General features: G+C 37.2%; 2 protein-coding genes and 1 pseudogene across 3 annotated transcripts; 2 read left to right on the plus strand and 1 right to left on the minus strand.

Moving 5' to 3' along the window:
- Positions 1 to 2211: 2211 nt before the first annotated feature.
- On the plus strand, positions 2212 to 5373 carry LOC106403100 (annotated as a pseudogene).
- Positions 5374 to 9250: 3877 nt separating this feature from the next.
- LOC106353917 lies at positions 9251 to 10139 on the plus strand. The gene has a single exon (XM_013793744.3). It carries the CDS (start codon positions 9251 to 9253, stop codon positions 9959 to 9961), a length of 711 nt encoding a protein of 236 aa, XP_013649198.2. The 3' UTR covers positions 9962 to 10139.
- LOC106403194 lies at positions 10095 to 13559 on the minus strand. Of its 2 annotated transcripts, none has more exons than XM_048760797.1 (5): positions 12783 to 13559; positions 12630 to 12691; positions 11104 to 12531; positions 10902 to 11025; positions 10095 to 10811 (listed from the first exon to the last, which is right to left on the minus strand). In XM_048760797.1, exons 1-5 carry the CDS (start codon positions 12949 to 12951, stop codon positions 10183 to 10185), a joined length of 2412 nt encoding a protein of 803 aa, XP_048616754.1. In that variant the 5' UTR covers positions 12952 to 13559; the 3' UTR covers positions 10095 to 10182. The 2 variants fall into 2 exon arrangements, with proteins under 2 accessions (XP_048616754.1, XP_048616755.1); XM_048760798.1 differs by having other exon boundaries at positions 10902 to 11022; positions 12783 to 13550.
- Between the last annotated feature and the right edge of the window lie 6640 nt (positions 13560 to 20199).

Genomic DNA, 20199 nt, shown 5'->3' on the forward strand with positions numbered 1-20199 from the left:
CTTTTGCGTATAATGGCATATTATCTTGTTAAGAAGAGTTTATCGGTGGATTCACCGAGACAGTTTCCATTTCACTCTTCCTCGTCTTTTGAAGAGAGGACTTTTCCACCATACCTTCTTCCCATGGAAGAAGATGATTTCTCGGCTTCGCTGCCGAGCTTCGGCTTCAGCTTTATCACCGGTTTGTTATCTTGCGTAGCGGTCTGTACGGGGCCAGAAGATGCAACCGAGATTACCATGTGTTGTCTCGCAGGTGAGGGTTGTCCCTCAACTTCACATTATGTGACTAAGTCTCAGCTGTCCGACTCTGTCGGGTATGCTCCATCGACGCATCCAAGCTTTGTCTTGAATTCGCTATCATCTTGCTTTGAAGATCTATCTTTCTTAATTTGGTCTGTTATTGTATCTTATGCTTTCTATCAAAAAGGATGGATAATTCCTTCTAGTATTTGTATTCAAGAAAGTTGATGAATGGAAGTTAGTTGTGTTTCAAAAAAAAAAAAAATGTCTTATTATTCTGTCAATTTTAGTTCGGTTAACAGTCATCCGTATATATAGGAATATATTGTCACCAAGTCGATTTCAAATTTCAAATAGAGGTTGTTTTGAAAGGAGTTTTACTTCTTAAAGTGTTTTAACCACTCTTCATGAATGTGTTAGGTTCCAAACAGCATGTGATCTACATGTATGCTCTTTTGGTTTAGATTTCTGATCCTAACCGAATTGAACAGACTCGTGTTTGGTCCAGCCTCCAGGGCAGAACATGATTTGTCCGTCAATTCACATCTTGAAGTACTCCTTGAACATTAGGATCTGATATGATGAATATCAGTTTTTTATTGTGTTAAAGTTTTGGTTTTTAAATGAAATGAAAACACAATGAGATATAAAAAAAACTTGAAACTTTGATTGTTTGTTCTTCTTTTTCTTCTCACCTAGATCGCATAAGTTCATTTAAACTAAAGTGTTAAATCTAAACCGGAACAAAAACGAATTGAACCGACTCTAGTATGATCCTAGCCGAAATCAACCGACCCGAATCTGAAACAAAAGCAGTTGAAAACGATGATATAGAGATATAAAACATTTATAGAAATTGTAAGTAAATAAACAAATTCATGGAGTTATTTAATCTCTTTGTTTAACTCAATAAATAATTTATTTATGAATTCATGGAGTCAAGATTCGGTTCGAAAATTTCGGTTCGGGTATAAACTGGGAGGATTGTAGGTCAAAGCCCTAATCTCTCCCTAGACCCATGACATGGTCTAAAACATCCCTTCCAATAAGAATTGAACTAGGGGAATAATAAAACTAACTCCAAGCAATAAACCACTGCCCCGCCCCAACGCACCACTGGTGGAAAACACAGTTGGTTCTTTGTTTTTAGTTGATTCTTCACCTTAGATTCTCAAAGCTTCAGCTAGAAAGCCTATAACTACTAAAAAAGTTTCATTTAAAAAGGGTTATAGCCAGATGGATTTTATGTGGACTGTTTTGAAAGGTCGTGTGTACAACATATTACCTTATATGAATTTTCATCCCAGAGGTGTTGATATGTTGAAGAAAACTGTTATACTGCAAGTCTACAAAATACGATTCTCCCGCTAACAACTCATTTATATAACCTTTATAAACTGTAATTTATTGTTTTATAGCAGCAAAATATATATTTCTCACCTTACGTATGAGAAAAAGACATGACAGCGAATTAAAAATTCTTTGTTCTTTTTTGATAATTTGTATTTTTATTACATTACTTTAGTACTTTTTTTCTTTCACGTCCAAAGTAGATTTGCCGCCAACATATCACGAGACAGTTGTATTTTCAACTGAACAGAGTTGCTGAAAATGTCTGCTGATGTCAAATTATGAAAGCCACAAAACTGTCAAAATTTCAAAACAATACCCAAAATAGAAAATTTGATATGTCGATCTGGATGGATTAGTAAAAAAAGAAAGATAAAATTTAGATCACTAAGCATATCGACAACTCATAATTTCATCCTGAACTTCTATTTGATCTCATACTATTATTACCTGGAGAAGAAAAAAGCTGTAAATTCTTACAACAGCGAAACATAATATCCATGTACATTCCGGTCTTATAATGTTTCTAATCTGAATTTAGGAGAATCAGATTTATGATACATTTTAAAATAAAGTTTCTTTGTTAGCTTTTCTAACGAATAGCAGGCAATATAGTTATTATTCTCAGTAATCTTATCATTTGCATCTCCATCTTTAGTTTCTATCTAGAAAAAATGCCAGCACATATACGACTTTCTAAAATTCAAATCCTAAAATTGCAATCTTCTAGTAGTATATATATAGTGGTGTCAAACTGTTGATAAAAAAAACACACACAAACGAGAAACACAAACACAACACAAGAGACAAACACAAAGCAATGAGTTATCCTCAGCAAACAAGAGGAAACAGAGCACCCTCCTCTGTTTCCACACTTCTCCTAAGTATTCTCTGCCTCATCTCCAAGCCATCGAACGCCCAATCTTCTTCTCCAGAGTTTGCATGTGACATCACCAGAAACCCTTCCCTAGCCGGTTACGGATTCTGCAACACGGGTTTGAAGGCCGAAGCCCGAGTCACTGATCTTGTCGGAAGATTAACTTTGGAGGAGAAAATCGGGTTTCTTGTGAGCAAAGCTACCGGCGTGAGCCGTCTTGGGATTCCAGATTATAACTGGTGGTCGGAGGCACTTCACGGTGTCTCTGATGTCGGAGGTGGTTCTAATTTCACCGGTCCAGTCCCTGGTGCCACTAGCTTCCCTCAAGTCATACTCACCGCTGCTTCCTTCAACTTATCTCTCTTCCAAGCCATTGGCAAGGTGAAAAAACTATCCCACACATAATGGAAGATTTTGTTTCTTTGGGTACAGTAATAAGACAAAAGTCTTTTTCATGCTTCTAATAATACTTTCTATTTATGGCATGGTTTAAGGTTGTGTCAACGGAGGCGAGGGCAATGTACAACGTTGGAGCAGCTGGATTAACGTTTTGGTCTCCGAATGTAAACATATTCCGTGACCCGAGATGGGGAAGAGGTCAAGAGACCCCTGGCGAGGACCCGACGCTCACGAGCAAATACGCGGTGGCTTATGTTAAAGGTCTTCAAGGTACTGATGGTGGAGATCCTAACCGTCTAAAAGTTGCCGCTTGCTGTAAACACTACACCGCCTATGATGTTGATAACTGGAAAGGCGTCCATCGTTACACTTTCAACTCCGTGGTAAGAAAAAAGAGAACATTTGTATCCTGAATATTTGTTATTGGCTATACATTTATATCTTCTTAATTTGTGTTGGATTAGGTGAACCAACAAGATATGGATGATACGTTTCAACCACCGTTTAGGAGCTGTGTGGTTGATGGAAATGTGGCTAGTGTCATGTGTTCTTACAACCAAGTTAACGGCAAACCAACATGCGCTGATCCTGACCTACTTTCTGGTGTGATTCGCGGTCAATGACTTTTTACCTGGTTTAAAACTGCGTAGGGTTTTTGACAACCGGATGAAACATTTGTCTTGCCCCTAAATGTTAAAGAGATATTATACATAAGTGTCTATTACCCTAAATTGTTGAACTTTTTTAGTTAGATTAATCTATTTTTTTGGGGTTTATGTTATTAGGTACATTGTTTCAGATTGTGATTCAGTAGAAGTGATGTACGCAAGCCAGCACTATACCAAGACTCCAGAAGAAGCTGTGGCCAAATCTATGTTGGCAGGTTTGGATTTGAATTGTGATCATTTCACTGGTCAACACGCAATGGCTGCGGTCAAGGCCGGTTTGGTAAACGAATCAGATGTTGACACTGCAATTTCAAACAACTTCGCAACTCTGATGCGTTTAGGATTCTTCAATGGTGACCCCAAGAAGCAGCCCTACGGTAATCTTGGTCCTCAGGACGTTTGCACAGGTGAGAACCAAGAACTCGCTAGAGAAGCCGCAAGACAAGGCATTGTGCTGCTCAAGAACTCTAATGGTTCGCTTCCCTTCTTACCTTCTGCGATTAAAACGCTAGCAGTTATCGGACCAAACGCGAATGTCACTGATACAATGATCGGAAACTACCACGGTAAAAATTAAATTTAACTCAATTGATAATTTGTGTCGAAGATTCAGACTTAAGGCTTAAATCTGTAAAAACGGTATCGTTTTATATCTTCTTCAGGTGTACCATGCAAGTACACAACACCACTTCAAGGACTGGTGGAAACGGTGTCAGCGACGTACCAGCGGGGCTGTCCTAACGTGGCGTGCACAGAGGCGGATATAGATTCAGCTACTTCTTTAGCGGCTTCAGCTGATGCGGTTGTGCTAGTGATGGGAACAGATCTATCCATTGAAAGAGAGGACCATGACCGACTCGACTTGTTCCTTCCCGGAAAACAACAACAGCTTGTGACTGAGGTGGCTAAGGCTGCGAAAGGACCGGTGGTGCTAGTCATCATGTCCGGTGGAGGATTAGACGTTACTTTCGCCAAGAACGACAAGAAGATCACAAGCATCATGTGGGTCGGGTTTCCTGGTCAAGCCGGTGGTCTCGCCATTGCTGACGTCATCTTTGGTCGTCATAATCCGAGTAAGAAAGACACTGTTCTTCTCCATACTAAACCAACCGGTTTGGTTTACGATTATAATTCGCTAACTAACCGGTAATTTTTTTTTATTTTTTTCGGTTTAGGCGGAAAACTGCCGACGACATGGTATCCTCAATCGTACGTGGAGAAGCTTCCGATGTCAAACATGAACATGAGACCCGATAACTCAACCGGGTATCCAGGTCGAACTTACCGATTCTACACCGGAGAAACAGTGTACGCCTTCGGAGACGGCATCAGCTACACTCAATTCAACCACCGGCATATCAAAGCTCCACGGCTCGTCTCCCTCGGTCTCGACGCGAGCCACCCTTGCCGATCTTCAAAGTGCCAATCCCTGGACGCGGTCGGACCCTACTGCGGGAAGGCCTTCGAAGTCCAACTTAGAGTAAGGAACGCTGGAAACAGAGAAGGGAGCCACACGGTGTTTATGTTCATGTCGCCACCCGCCGTACACAGATCGCCGGTTAAGCATCTGCTAGCGTTCGAGAAGGTGCGTCCGGGGATGAAGGAAAAGACGGTGGTGAGATTTGAGGTGGATGTGTGTAAGGATCTGAGTGTGGTTGATGAAACAGGGAAGAGGAAGATTGCTTTGGGGAAACATGTTCTCCATGTCGGAAGCTTGAAGTACTCCTTGTACATTACGATCTGATGTGATTCAATTTGTTTAATATTTGTCTTCAATGTTTAGTTTCTACAAGAAATGAAAATTCATTGAAATAAAAAATTGAGAATGTTAGATTGTTCCTTCTTCTTCTTCTTCTTCATCTTTTCACTCAGATTGCACAAGTTCATTTAAACTAAAGTGTTATTTCTTAACTGAACCAATGGAACAAGGACGAACTAATTTTAATAGATTAGTTATGAATTTGGAGGCTAGACCTGTGTCCCAATTAAACAATGGGAAATACAGTTTTGTTTGCTTTCAGCATATTCCTAACAAGGCTGGAAGAAATAGAGGTTGATTGTTTTGGGTTTGTAGATTAGTTTTTGGTTTTTGTTTTTCCAAAAACTATTTTGCATCCGATCAAGATTTTGAAAATAGATTCCTTAAAATGTATGGAAACTAGTTTTTGGAAATAACTCATTTCTCAACATAAAAACCAAAAACCAATTTTTCATGGTTTTTTCTAAACTGACGTTGGTTTTTTAATTTTTTTTTTAAAATAATAACTATATTTATGCTTTTATATAAGAAAAGATTAAAGAAGATAATTACTATACACAAATAATGTTTACTAAGAATCATTTGCTAACTATTGGCACTTTCTACTAAAATTCGTGGTATATTCTTTTAGTAATCTTTTATTTTGTTTTAAAAAAATTAACTTATAAGTTATTTTTTTTAGAAAAAATAACAGACCAAAAAATTCATTAATTAAAATTTTAAAACCCAAAAAGATAAAAAAATTTAAATTCAGAATTCAAAATAGAATTATAATTTTATTCATTTTCCCAAAATTCTAAAAATATATTTAAATTGTATTTAGTATGTTTGAATAATAAACTAACTGTCAATTGTATACTGTTTAATATGTGTGAAATTATATAGTAATTTGAAAATCTAACTATTGATATTTTTATAATATTTGAATTATAGAAGATTTTAAAATATAACTATTTTAATTAAATTTTAATATTTTATTGTTTTTTGAACTGCATGAATTATATATATATATATATATATATATATATTGTGGTTCAACTATTTAGTTTGCATTATTTTCACTTTTAAATTGCACTATTTTCTTTTAAAATAATTTATTAAATAAATAAATGTGTTTTAAGTGGTAATATTTTGTGTTATTTGTTATTTTCACAGTAAGTAATATTTTAGTATTAACAAAATTAATTTTATTATTAATTTTTATTTCAACTTCAAAAAAATATAGGAAAACTAAAAATTAAAAAATCATCATCTGAAGCTTTTTAGAAACTAAAACTACAACAAAATCAAAATTTAAAATACATATTTTAATATTAAAACGAAAACCAAAAGCTAAAAACCAAAATCACCATTCATGTTTTTCCAAAAACTAAAATCTACTGTAAAATCAAAAGCCAATAACTAAAATTGATATATTGTGTTTTTGGCACATTATATGTAGGTCTTACTAATAGTTTTCACGGTTTTATCAAGTCTTATTAGTCCATTTGAGTCATTACAAGTCTGGAGTTGCATTGAATAAAAGATAGACCAGCTGAAGGGAAAGAAGAAAAAAATAGTGTGAAATGGAATCTTTCGCGCAGAACAGCCGACCGGAGCAGCCTGAATGCCTGCTCCAGCGGCAGAGATAAAAAAGAAAGTTTCCAAATATTTCGGGATTTGCCTTAGATTTCCTATCTCTTTCCTATAGCCGCATGTGGCTCCTATATATATAGTCTCCTATTTATTACTTTAGACCTACCTTAGTTTTTACGCAAGAAAGACCTAAGAGAGCTTTTATTTTCGGCGATTTGCTGCTTGTGAGGGAGACGACTCCATCTATCTCCTCGAGAAGATTATCTTGAACTCTCTGATTTCTATTATTTATTATATGCAGTCAGAAATCATACTTCTCTGTTCTTGTGTTATGTCTGAGTAGTCACCGAGTTAGTTTAGGGTTCTAGGGTTTGGATTCGTGAGCTGAAGCATAAATAAGTCATCTTAAGATTGTCTACATTCATATCTGTTCTTATTGCTTGCATTGAACCGATCACTTAGTGCATGAATTAGGGTTAATTAATTTAGCTAGCCGTTAATTGATAACTTGATATGATTTGAATGAGCTTTGCATCCCTAGTCAGCGAGAATAGATATTAGGATGTATTGTGAACATATCGGACTTGATTTCTAAAGCTTGCTAGCGCGTCTTGATCCAAACGAGAGTTTAGGCATCAAGACCGACTTGCAAAGGAATCAATACCACGAGAGTGGATTGATTCAACCTGAGTGATCCGAGTTTAGACTTGTTATAAACTGAACTTGAATAATTGATTGGTTTGCGATTTCCATACCTAAAGAAGAAACCCTAGACTAGCGCATTTAAATCAATTTAAAAACAACTTCATCTTGTTACTTGTTATTTACGTTATTGACTTTTTTAAAAACTCCCACTTTGTTTTAGCTTAATTTTAATCTCATAAAGATAAAGTGTGACCTGGTCTTCTGAAATTGAATCTAAAGATATTACAACTACACTGTTAACTTGACACTAGACAAAGATCCAATTTTATTGTATCAAAAATCTAAAAACTAAAAACTAAAAACCAAAAGCCAAAAACTAAAAACCAAAAACCAAAATCTGAAAACTATCCAAACAATCTATCACCATAAACATTTTTAAGAATTTTGTTTTCTTCTTATTTTTTTCTTTTTAAATTTTATCTTCATTAATAATTTAAAAGAAAAGAACAATTTAAACACCTAAAAATTAGGCGCCCACAACCGGGATTTATTGAAAAACAGAGTTACCTCTACCTTTACAAAATTCTGCTACTACTTCCAAAAAGCTGCTCCTATTTTTCAAAAAATCATGTCGCTAGAATCTTCTCAACCATGTCTCAAGCAGTGTTATATCTGTCCTACGAGAATTGTGAGCTCTTGACAGAGGATCTAGACACGCCTTAACTGTCTGCTTGATCTCAAGAATTAAGGCTCAGAGGAGTTTTTTTTTTCTTCTTAAAATCACAATTTTGTGAGTTAATACCTACGTATATAACCTCTAAAAAATTGAAGGGCAAGTCCAATGTTTCATAGGACTGTACACAGATCTGGCCTTGGCTCTGATTCCTAATCAAGTAATCAACCAGTTTGACAATTGATCAATCCTTCAAAATTGTTTAGACAACAAAGCCGTATTATAGTATTTCTGTAAAGAACAAAACCATTTTTATCCTCATGTTTAGGGGTGCAACGTGCACATTTCTTCAAATGCTAACCAATGAAAATTGCTGTTACATCCATTAGAACTCTAGCAGAATTATGGAGACAACCCCATTAGTTTTAATTTAACATATTGTTTTGGGTTTTATTTTTGATGTTTTCCTTAATAATTTGAAGAAATCATTTATGTGTTTCAGTGTTTGTTTCCAATCTATGCTTTATGAATTACACGACGTTATTCACTTTCAGAGAAAATTCTTACAAAGTGACATTTTAGGTGATCACAACCATGGAGTCCATTGTCATATATTTTTGCTCTTCTGTTTCACCTATATTTTATTCATGTCTTAGTAAAATAGACAACACCTCTTAACCCCGTTTCCACTAGCTCTTTATGGCTCTTTGTCTCTATTTATTTTTTGGTCAAATGCTCTTTGTCTTTATACTAATCTTAAACAATGTCTCTACTCCAGCCAACATAAGCCAAACCAGAACCAAAGGAGGCTCTCATCATAATTATATAATAACTCTTGCTTTATTTGATACAAGATCATTTGGGCCCCACACAAAAATAAGACCGTTACACAAGTAAAGAAAAAGGAAAGGGTAAAAGCGTCCATACATCAAAAATGTTCAAAGGAGGCTCTCTTCTCTCTCAATCAGACCGTTACGAACGAAACACAAAAGAAACAAAACAATCTTTGTGAGGAAGAAGACACCGTGCAAAAAAAAAAATCGAGATTTTGATCACGTCAGTAAATGGAGGATACGATTTCAAACCCAAGCATGATGGAACCTCTGTTATTTCCCGTTGACGATCCAATGTCTCTCCTACTTTCTCATTACTCCGATAACAACAACAATCTCTGCGGGTTCGTGAGAGGTCCCAGATACGGAGAATACGCGACGTTGCGAGAATCGAAGCTTCGATTGAAGCGAGAGTACGAGACGATACTTAAGGAAGAAGAAGAGAGGTTCTTCGGCGGAGAGAAGAACAAGAAGCCGAATCAAACGAGATCCGGATTTACAAGAGAAGACTACGAAATTAGGGTTTCTCCGGAGAAGAAGACGAGATTTGGGTTCAAATACAACCCTAGTCCGCGGAGAATGTCTTCGTCCTCGTCGTGCTCGTTGGCTCAGTCTGTTCTTGACTTCTCCGCCATGATCCGTAAGGAAAATCGCCGCCCGGCTAACTCGAATCTGCTCCCGCGGAGGACGGATCTCACTCCGCCGCCGTCTAAGGGCAGGAACGGCGCCGTTTTCGGATCGGTTTCTTCCGCTAGAGGAAGCATGAGTGCAGGAGGGGATAAGAAGAGGATGGGGATGTCGCGTAGGAGCTACGCCAATGTCGAAGATCTGATGAAAGTGTCAAGGGCTGCTGCTTCTGGCATTAATGGCGGCGGTGGAGGAGGGAGGAAATCAATCGGCGGTGGTGGTCGGAGTATTTTAGGTTATAGACAAATCTACTGATACATTATTTGTCACACAACTTGATTTGATTGTGTTTCTTCTACGTTGATTTGATTCTTTTTAGGTTTTTGGTTGAGAAAGTTTCTTTTTTCTTGATTTTGGTTTGATGATTGGTATGTGTGTGATTAGAACCTAGTAAACAGGATCCATCGATCATATGATTCATATTGTTGAATTACACAAATGCTTATTTTGACAAAACGTTACTTGGTTTGGTTGTTCTAAAAGAGATCAGTTGCTAACTCTCCGACCAAACACTTAAGGATCTCATAAGCTATCTCTGATCCAACTCCTAACGTATGGGTTTCAAGATCCATCCATTTCTCCATCTCAATTTCGATGACTTCATCCGTATCAATCCGAGCCAATGCTGCCCACTTCGGAACATCCTCAAGAACACCGCGAATCAGCACGGAAGCATCAGCATTTGATGAAGGCTTTTTTAATCCGCAGGAAGTGTTTCTTTCTTCCAAGTGTTCGATCATGGCATCGACAAGGAACCCTCCGGTTACTCCAGTGAGATTCACAAGGTTATCAGAACGAGCGGCGTATATCATGAGTTCGTCCAAGAGTTCTGGTCCGATGAGGTAGTTGTCTTGTGTAGTAGAAGTAGTACCAAGTGACAGCTCGGTGTGGAGTATGACTTCTCTTGCGTTGGTGAATCTCTGATGTGTTGATATGAGACCTGTGTTGCTTAAACACCTCAGGACGTTAGAGACATGGCTGATAAGACTGGAGATAGCTTGATAGTTACCACTACTTGTTGAGTTCTTGAACGAAGCTGCGGAGTTTTCAAGAACGTCCCAATCAGGTTCTACAGGCTCTAGAGGCAGCCTCATCTGTCCTGGAACTACAAAATATCATAACAGCAGGTTCAGATACAAGAAACTGATGCTTTTTCATAGAAATTAGGTAATGTCTGAATAATAATCTTATGGACCTGAGATAGTGTCAAAGCTATTTGAGAAACAACTCTCATTAGAGAAAGATGCATCCAGTACAGAACCAGGGCTTGTGTAATCACTGTTTGCATTTCCTATCATCTCTGTTTTTCCTTTCCTCTGCAAGAATCAAGAAATCAAGAATGAATAGAAAATGAGAAAAATACTAAAATGATGTTTCTGCGTAAACCTTAAGCATACCCGACAAGCTGTTTCTGCATAAGGCTGCTGGTGTGCTATTGAAGATAGCAACTCATGGAGAATCAAAGATGCTTGTTTATTGGGAAATGCACTTCCTATTATGGCTTCATCTTCTTCTTGTGAAGCAAACTCTTTAAGCTTTTGCTGAATCAAACCCACAGTACCAGCATCAAGTGTTGTTCTTGGGTTACTTTCACCCATCTGACTTGGAACACCTTTGTTTTCTCTACAGCGTTGGCTATAGTTTCTATGAGGGGAACCATTACTACAAGTGCTTTCACCATCTAATGGACTCATAGAGCTACTTCCTTGTACTTGACCACCTACACAAGCTAACCTTCTCTTCCTTCCTGGAGTGCTTAACCCTGATCTATTAGAAGATTCCTCAACTCTAGTGTAAGATTTTCTCTGTACATTCAAATCAGAGTTCTCAAATCTAGCCTTGGAGTGATGATGATTCCTGCTAATTGAAGCTCTACTCATGGCAACAAAGTCCTTCTCTTTACAGTTGATTGCATTTACAGGTGACGAAGAACAACCTCTTTTGCTCTGAAAGGTGTGAGATTGAGCTACCAAAGGAAACCTTGCAGGATGTGGAGCCTTCTTCTCCATTGGATCTGTGAAGTCTCTACCTTTACCAGAGGCTACAGACATAGATGGTTCTTGATTTCTCCAAAACACATTTCTTTTACTCCTTTCAAAAGGCGTTGATTCAGCAACACACGCCATGTTCTTTCCAAATTCTTCTTCAGCTACGGGACTAGAACCATGAACATCAACAAAGCTACCACAAGCTTTACAAGAAGCAACACTATTGCTATTATAACCATGTTGAAACTCTAAAGAATCAGGTGAAACAACAACTTCAACTGGCTCTTTCCCTACATTTTCGCGCCTTGTAACGCCTGAAGAGCCTGGATAAGCAATAGCGTATTTAGCATTTCTCTTTCCCGGTTCCAGAATCCTAGCAGCAGCATCGATCAACCTAGAGTTGCGTCTATTATGAAGCCTGGGGCTTCTAACAGGAGGAGAAGCCAGTTTCTGATGCTGATGATGGCTATTGTACTTTCGGGTCAAAACGTTCTTAATCTGCAATGCTTCTGATCCAAACTTCTTCACCATAACACCACGCCTATCACACACACCTGCTGTTGTTCTCTGCATCTTCTGTGGCCTTGACTTATCAATACCATTATCTTCTTCTTCTTCTTCTTCTTCTTCTTCCTCACCAAACAAACCACACTTGTTGTTGTCCTGAATCTGATGTGATGGTTTCTTCTTCTTCTTCTTCCCTTTGTCTCTGTGGTTAGATGGTATTGAGTCAAGCCCCATTAAACGTGCTACCAAACTAGGAGGTCTCATATCATGCTTCTTAAGCTCCATAACTTCACCTCGATTAGGGAAACCTCCTCTGTTCTCATCATCAATCTTCATAAAAGGGACACAAAGTAAACAACTTTAGATTGTGTTGCTACTCTATTCAAACTATATAAGCTTTATAAAAAAAAGGGTGGAAAAGTAATCACCAGATTAAGCTTAGATTTGAGCATTTTCTCATCCCTACCAAACCTCTTTGAACCTTGTTTCCCTGACAAAAAAATGCAATAAATAAATATTCTCTTTCATATTATTCAGACACAACCGTAGATAAACTGAGACAGAGAGAGGAGAACACTAACCAGGAAGAAGTGATTTGCGAGAAAAGAGCTTCCTTTTAGCAAAACGTCGGTTCCAATCAAAGAGCTGGAAGAAAACACCGACGCAACCGCCTAGTCTATTTGGCCGTTTCTCTGTTATGGCCGAGCACGTCGCCGTTTTATCCACCGTCTCCGTTAACTCTCCCGTCATTTCAAACGGAACCTTAACAACCGACAAAAGCTCAGAGAGATAGAAAACAGAGATAACAATGTCTTCTTTAGAGACAAATCGCTTCAGATTCCATAACTTGTAGTCACCAGAGAAGAAACAAAACTACTTTCTTTCAGTTCTGATTCTGTAAAAATAAAATAAAAAGAAAGAGTGTACGAGCTTTTGTGAAACTTTGGAGCTAGTGAAGAAGAATCTCAATCTCTTTTAAGAGAAGCAGAGAAGATGAGTGCGTACATACATTAGCATTAGTTTTGCGAGGATAGGGAAAGAAAGTAGACAGTTGGAACTGAGCAAAACGACAATTGTACAGTGGAACAAATAAAAAAAGTCACTCTGATTATTAGAGCTTAAGCAAAGAAGAAAGTGAGCTTAAAAGAAGATGATAGAGTGTGAGTGAGACTCAACAGGTAATATTCGCAGTTTGGAGTTTAAAAAAGCTGAAAGGGGACAAATAGCAAAACGATAGTGACCCACCAAGTGACTGGAAGAGAGATGAGAGAGCTTAAAAGTTTTTTTAAGTGTTTTTTCTTACTGTGAGATTCTTCCTGATCTGTCACTGGCGGTGAAAGGGGCTCGAGAGAGATTGTTTACAGCTTTTCTTTTTTATTTTACTCGCAGAAGAAGAAGAGAAGAGTGAGCATGCGTACAAAAGGGTAAGTAGCTGATACAAGTAGACTTGGTGAAAACTTAGACTACAGAACATAAAAAAGAGAGTAAATTTCATAAAAAATACTTCAACTAAATTTGTTAATTTTTTTAAATATTTAAAAATTTTACTATTATATTTAATATTTTAACCAACTATTTTGTTTATTTTAATACACAAATTTTTAAAATTATGTTCATTTTATTATTGGAACTCTATCTATTTTAATCAAAAAAAATATTTGTATATTAAAATAAATGCAGTTTGGTATTAAACATAAACAAAATAATTAGTTAATGTATTTGTGTAGATAGCAAAAAAATGAGTATTAAAAAGCTTAACAAGATTTTATTGTTTTTGTGAGAATCGAAGAAGGCCCTGTTCGTTTGTCAGTCGCTAGCGGCAGCGATCAGCGGCAGCGGCTAATCTCTTGTTCGTTTACCTATCGCTGTACGAGCGATCAAACGCGGCGGCTAATCGCTAGCGGCAGCGACAAAGATTTTCAATCGCTATTTTTTCCAGCGTTTGTTTTATTATTTTAATAATAAACCCATTAAATGACAATTTTACCCTTGGTTTTTTAATGAAACTACTAATGAACCTAAACCTAAACCTAATATTTTCTATATTTCTCTTGTTGCCGTTAAGCTGTAACGATTCTCAATCCTCCACTTTGATTCTCTCTCGTGGCCAAGCTTGTTGGGTTTCTCAGTACTCCACTTCGATTCTCTCTCGCGGCCAAGGAGCTTTGTGCCGCGGCCAAGCTTGTCGGTTTTGCTCTTATGTTTGTGCTAGTGTTGAGTTTCTGTGAATGAATACATAACGCACTGTTTTTGATGTTTATTGTTGCTCCTTCTTGTATCCTTTCTAGGTTTTAGGAGGAATCACTCTTAAACAAGGATGTCAAAATTGACTAATGACGTAAGTTTTTTTTTGTTAATTATCACTACAAGAAAACACAGTTTTAGCAAGGAAATTTAACGATGAAAACTAATCCTCGTGAAATTATGTTGACTTAACGATGAAATTGCGAGGAAATAAAGTTTCATCGTAACGGCCTTGTAAAATACCGAGTAATGTGTTTCCTCGTAAAATCGTCGTAAGTTGACGTGGTTTTTCCGAGAAAAATGTGTTTCGTCGCAAATTCGTCGTAAAATTAGCATGATTTTTACGAGGAAATAACTTACGAGAAAAGAACGAGAAATCCACCAACTTAACACGTTTTTTTTGCTACCAACCTAATATTTCGTCGTAAATTCGTAGCAAAATTCAACTACCAGATTCGAAAATTTTCTATAAATATGGAGGTTTGAACATAATTTTAAGCACACCAACAAGAAAAAAAACGTGAAAAAAATGTCGGGCTTGGGAAATATTTTCGAGTTGCGGAGGTGGATGTATATGCATAGAGATGCTAACGGGAGAGTGACGAAAGAATATCTTGCTGGGTTGGAGCGTTTTATGCATCAAGCAGATTCTACACCGCTCGCCCAAGAAAGCGGTAAAATATTCTGTCCTTGTAGAAAATGTAACAATTCAAAGTTGGCAAATCGTGAAAATGTTTGGAAGCATTTAATAAATAGAGGTTTCACGTCAAATTATTATATTTGGTTTCAACATGGAGAAGGTTATAGTTATGATCAGAATGAAGCTAGTAGTAGTAATAGCAACTTTCAAGAAGAACCGGTTGATCATCAATTGCATAATGCACATAGTTACCATCAGGAGGATCAGACAATGGTAGATTATGATAGGGTTCATGATATGGTAACTGATGCATTCGTAGCTCATGATGATGAAGATGAAGAACCTAACATAGATTCAAAAAAGTTTTATGAAATGTTAGATGCGGCAAATCAACTACTTTACAGTGGTTGTAGAGAAGGTCTCTCTAAATTGTCATTGGCTGCTAGAATGATGAATATTAAAACTGATCACAATCTACCTGAAAGTTGCATGAACGAATGGGCAGATTTATTTAAAGAGTATTTGCCGGAAGACAATGAGTCTGCTGATTCTTATTATGAGATTCAGAAACTGGTTTATAGTCTTGGGTTGCCTTTGGAGATGATAGATGTTTGCATCGACAACTGCATGATCTACTGGGGAGATGATGAGAAGTTGGAAGAATGTCGATTCTGCAAGAAACCACGATTCAAGCCGCAAGGAAGGGGACGTAATAGGGTACCGTACCAAAAGATGTGGTACCTACCAATTACAGATAGATTGAACAGATTGTACCAATCGGAGCAGACTGCTGGAAAGATGAGGTGGCATGCCGAGCATACTCAGACGGATGGTGAGATGACTCATCCATCAGATGCAAGAGCCTGGAAACATTTTAACAAAGTACATCCGAATTTCGCTAGCAATAGCCGGAATGTGTACCTCGGATTATGCACAGATGGATTTAGTCCATTTGGAATGTCAGGGAGACAATATTCATTGTGGTCAGTCTTTCTTACGCCATACAACCTGCCACCGGAGATGTGCATGCAACGGGAGTTTTTATTCTTGACCATATTAATACCCGGTCCGAAGCATCCAAAAAGGTCACTTGATGTTTTCCTACAACCACTGATAAAAGAGTTGAAGGATTTGTGGTCAACAGGGGTGAGGACGTATGACTGCTCAACGAAGAAGAATTTTACGATGCGAGCTATGCTTTTGTGGACCATAAGTGACTTTCCTGCCTATGGGATGTTGTCTGGATGGACTACACATGGGAGATTAGCTTGTCCATATTGTAATGGAACGACAGATGCATTTCAACTGAAGAATGGTAGAAAGACAAGTTGGTTCGATTGTCACCGTCGATTTCTTCCAGTTGGCCATCCGTACCGAAGAAACAAGAATTTGTTTAGGCACAAAAAGGTTGTGAGAGACACTCCTCCTCCATATCTAACTGGAGAACAAATTGAAGCGCAAATCGACTACTACGGAGCTAACGAAATAGTTCGCTGGGGTGGTAATTGGCATGTCCCTCGTAATATGCTTGATTCTTACGGTGTTCATCACAACTGGCACAAGAAGAGTATATTTTGGGAGTTACAATATTGGAAGGATCTTCTTCTGCGCCACAACCTTGATGTGATGCATATAGAGAAGAATTTCTTTGAGAACATCATGAATACAATATTGAATGTCCCAGGGAAGACAAAAGACAACATAAAATCGAGGTTGGACTTGCCGGATATTTGCTCAAGAAGTGAGTTACATATAAAAAGCAATGGCCAAGTTCCCGTTCCAATTTTTAGATTATCTTCAGAAAAAAGTCGGTTTTGTTCAATTGGGTGGCATCAGAAGTGAAGTTCCCTGATGGGTATGTTTCAAATCTTCAAGATGTGTTGAAAAGGGTCAAAAGTTCTTTGGGATGAAGAGTCATGATTGTCATGTCTTTATGCAACGACTTCTGCCATTTGCATTTGCGGAGCTACTTCCAACAAACGTACATGAAGCACTTGCAGGTAGTTTACAATAGGACAATAATATTAAATTGGTTTAGTTTACAATAATAATATTTGACTAACAATGTGTTTAATTGTTTTTGGAATAGGCATTGGAGCATTTTTCAGGGATTTGAGCACACGCACTCTTAAAGAAGAAGTCGTAGAACAGCTTCTGGAGAACATTCCTATCTTATTGTCCAACTTGGAGAAGCTATTTCCTCCAGGCTTTTTTGACGTGATGGAGCATCTAGCTATCCACCTCCCATATGAGGCATTGCTTCGTGGACCGGTACATTACGGATGGATGTATCAGTACGAGCGAGCCATGAAATATTTGAAGGGAAAAGCAAAGAACCTCGCCAAAGTTGAAGGTTCTATAATTGCTGGAAATTTGACAGAAGAAGTTTCTCACTTCACATCGTACTACTTTGCGTCAAAAGAACGTACCCGAAGAAGAGCTCCAAGAAGATATGATGATGGTGGCGTTGCGCCCACATATGCAGTTGTTGGTGTTCCAGAAATCTTTAGCCAGATTGGACGACTTGGTGGGAAATCAAAACAGGTTTGGTGGTCGAGTGAAGAAGACGCTCATAGTGCACACACCTATATTCTACTCAATTGCGAGGATCCATTGATGCGTTATTTTGAAAGGTAACTTAAATTGAGTATACATTATATAATTGAGAGAGATTAATTCATGTAAAATGTGATTTTACAGCATGTTTGTTTCACAAGTCGAAGAAACATTTCCTGGTATATCCACAAGTGACGTAGACAAAAGAAAAGATCAACACTTTGTTAAGTGGTTGAAGAATCAGGTATTAATCAAATACTTTTAAAATTTTCATACATGAATGATTTGTATTTCAACGTTCTTTTTATTTTTAAATAGGTTGATTATGACGACGATGCAGATTATCCTAAGTGGTTACACGAAGTAATTCAATCTCCACTTGTAAAGATCACCACATCACAGATGTATTTCACACGAGGTTATACTTTTCACACATATGAGTATGGTAAACAGCGGGCAACCAGTAACTATGGAATTTGTGTGAAAGGAGAAACAGATTTCTACGGAATCTTGACGGAGATTATTGAAGTCGAATTCCCAGGGATATTGAAGCTAAAATGCGTCCTCTTCAAGTGTGAATGGTTCGACCCCGTCGTCAATAGAGGTGTTCGGTTGAACAAATTCGGTGTTGTAGATGTCAACGGTGGCCGGAGGTACAACAAATTCGAACCCTTCATCTTAGCTTCACAAGCAGACTAAGTTAGCTTCCTTCCATACCCTCGGATGAGAGAGTCGAGTATAAATTGGTTAGCCGTGATCAAAGTTACACCTCGAGGACGAATCATCATAGGAGAAGAACCACCATTGCAAGAAGAACAAATAAATGAAGTTCATGAACCTGAACAAGAAATTGATGACATCCTTCTCATTGATCCTCATAATCACGAGTATGAAGATCTTACAGAAGATCCCACGGAGGAAGCTGTTGAAGACGAGTTTCATGAAAATGATGATGTTTCAAGTGATGACGAGAATGTCGATGAATCCGATTAATGTATTTGATATTTGTATGAGTTTGATTTATTATATATAATTAAAGATAATGGGAGTTTATTTATAAATAAGATATCGACATTAATTATAAGTAAAGGAATTGTGTTTTTATAATTTTCGGTTTGGATTAGAATGAATTGCTTGAGGTTAAAGGATAGAAGTGTTTGATATATGAAGTAGAAGATAAAGAAGATGTGGTTTGGGGTTTGGCGTTTCGTTTTAGGGGTTTAGAGACAGTCGTCGTACTTTCCACGTTACCTCACGGGAATTTTACGACGATTTATAATACATTACCTCGCATATTCCGCGGTAACAGTAAACGTCATAATAGCCTCGTTAACTTACGTGGAATAAGAGACGCTTTATAATTAAAAAAGCGGACCTCGCTTATTCCACGTAAGACCAAAACGTCATAAGAGCCTCGTGAACTTACGTGGAATGAGCGAGGTTCGCTTTTTTTATTTTACTTTTCGTCGTTAATTCGTCGGTAAATATAAACCCTAAACTAAAATGAAACCCAAATCCCTAAACTCCAAATGTGCAAACCCTAAAACTCCCCATCCTACTTCATATAAACTAAAAAAAAATTATTTTCTATTTTATATAAACTTAAAAAAAAAAAAAGATATTGGAAACACATATGACGAGATACGCCAAATTCAAAATTGTAGAGTGTGTTTGATTTGTTGTGTGATATGTCAAATTCAAAATTTGTAAAATTGTTTTCCAACGTATTAAACCTTTCAAATTCAAAAAAATATATATATTGAAATTAAAGGGTTAGAAATATATGAAGTATAAGATAAGAAATATAAGAAAGATAGGGTTTGAGGTTTGGAGATAAGAAAGATAGGGTTTGAGGTTTGGGGTTTAAGATTTTAGGGGTTAGCAAAAAAAGCCTCGTTATTTGCACGTAATGTCGATGATAAAAACAAAAATCGTCGTAACAGCCTCGTGAACTTACGTGGAATAAGAGACACTTTATAATAAAAGAAGCGGACCTCGCTTATTCCACGTAAGATGAAAACGTCGTAAGAGCCTCGTGAACTTACGTGGAATGAGCGAGGTTCGCTTTTTATTTTACTTTTCGTCGTTAATTCGTCGGTAAATATAAACCCTAAACTAAAATGAAACCCAAATCCCTAAACCCCAAATGTGCAAACCCTAAAAAAAATTATTTTCTATTTTATATAAACTTAAAAAAAAAAGAGAAAAAAGATATTGGAAACACATATGACGAGATACGTAAGATATTTGAAACACATATTAAACCTTTCATATTTGATACGTAAGATATTGTAAAATTGTTTTTCAACGTGTTAAACCTTTCAAATTCAAAAAAATATATATATTGAAGTTAAAGGGTTAGAAATATATGAAGTATAAGATAAGAAATATAAGAAAGATAGGGTTTGAGGTTTGGAGATAAGAAAGATAGGGTTTGAGGTTTGGGGTTTAAGATTTTAGGGGTTAGCAAAAAAAGCCTCGCCATTTGCACGTAAAATCGATGATAAAAACAAAAATCGTCGCAAGAACAACGTAAAATAAAAGACGGGTCTCTGTAT

The sequence above is a fragment of the Brassica napus genome, chromosome C6 (assembly GCF_020379485.1).
Source record: "Brassica napus cultivar Da-Ae chromosome C6, Da-Ae, whole genome shotgun sequence".
NCBI classification, from domain to species: domain Eukaryota; kingdom Viridiplantae; phylum Streptophyta; class Magnoliopsida; order Brassicales; family Brassicaceae; genus Brassica; species Brassica napus.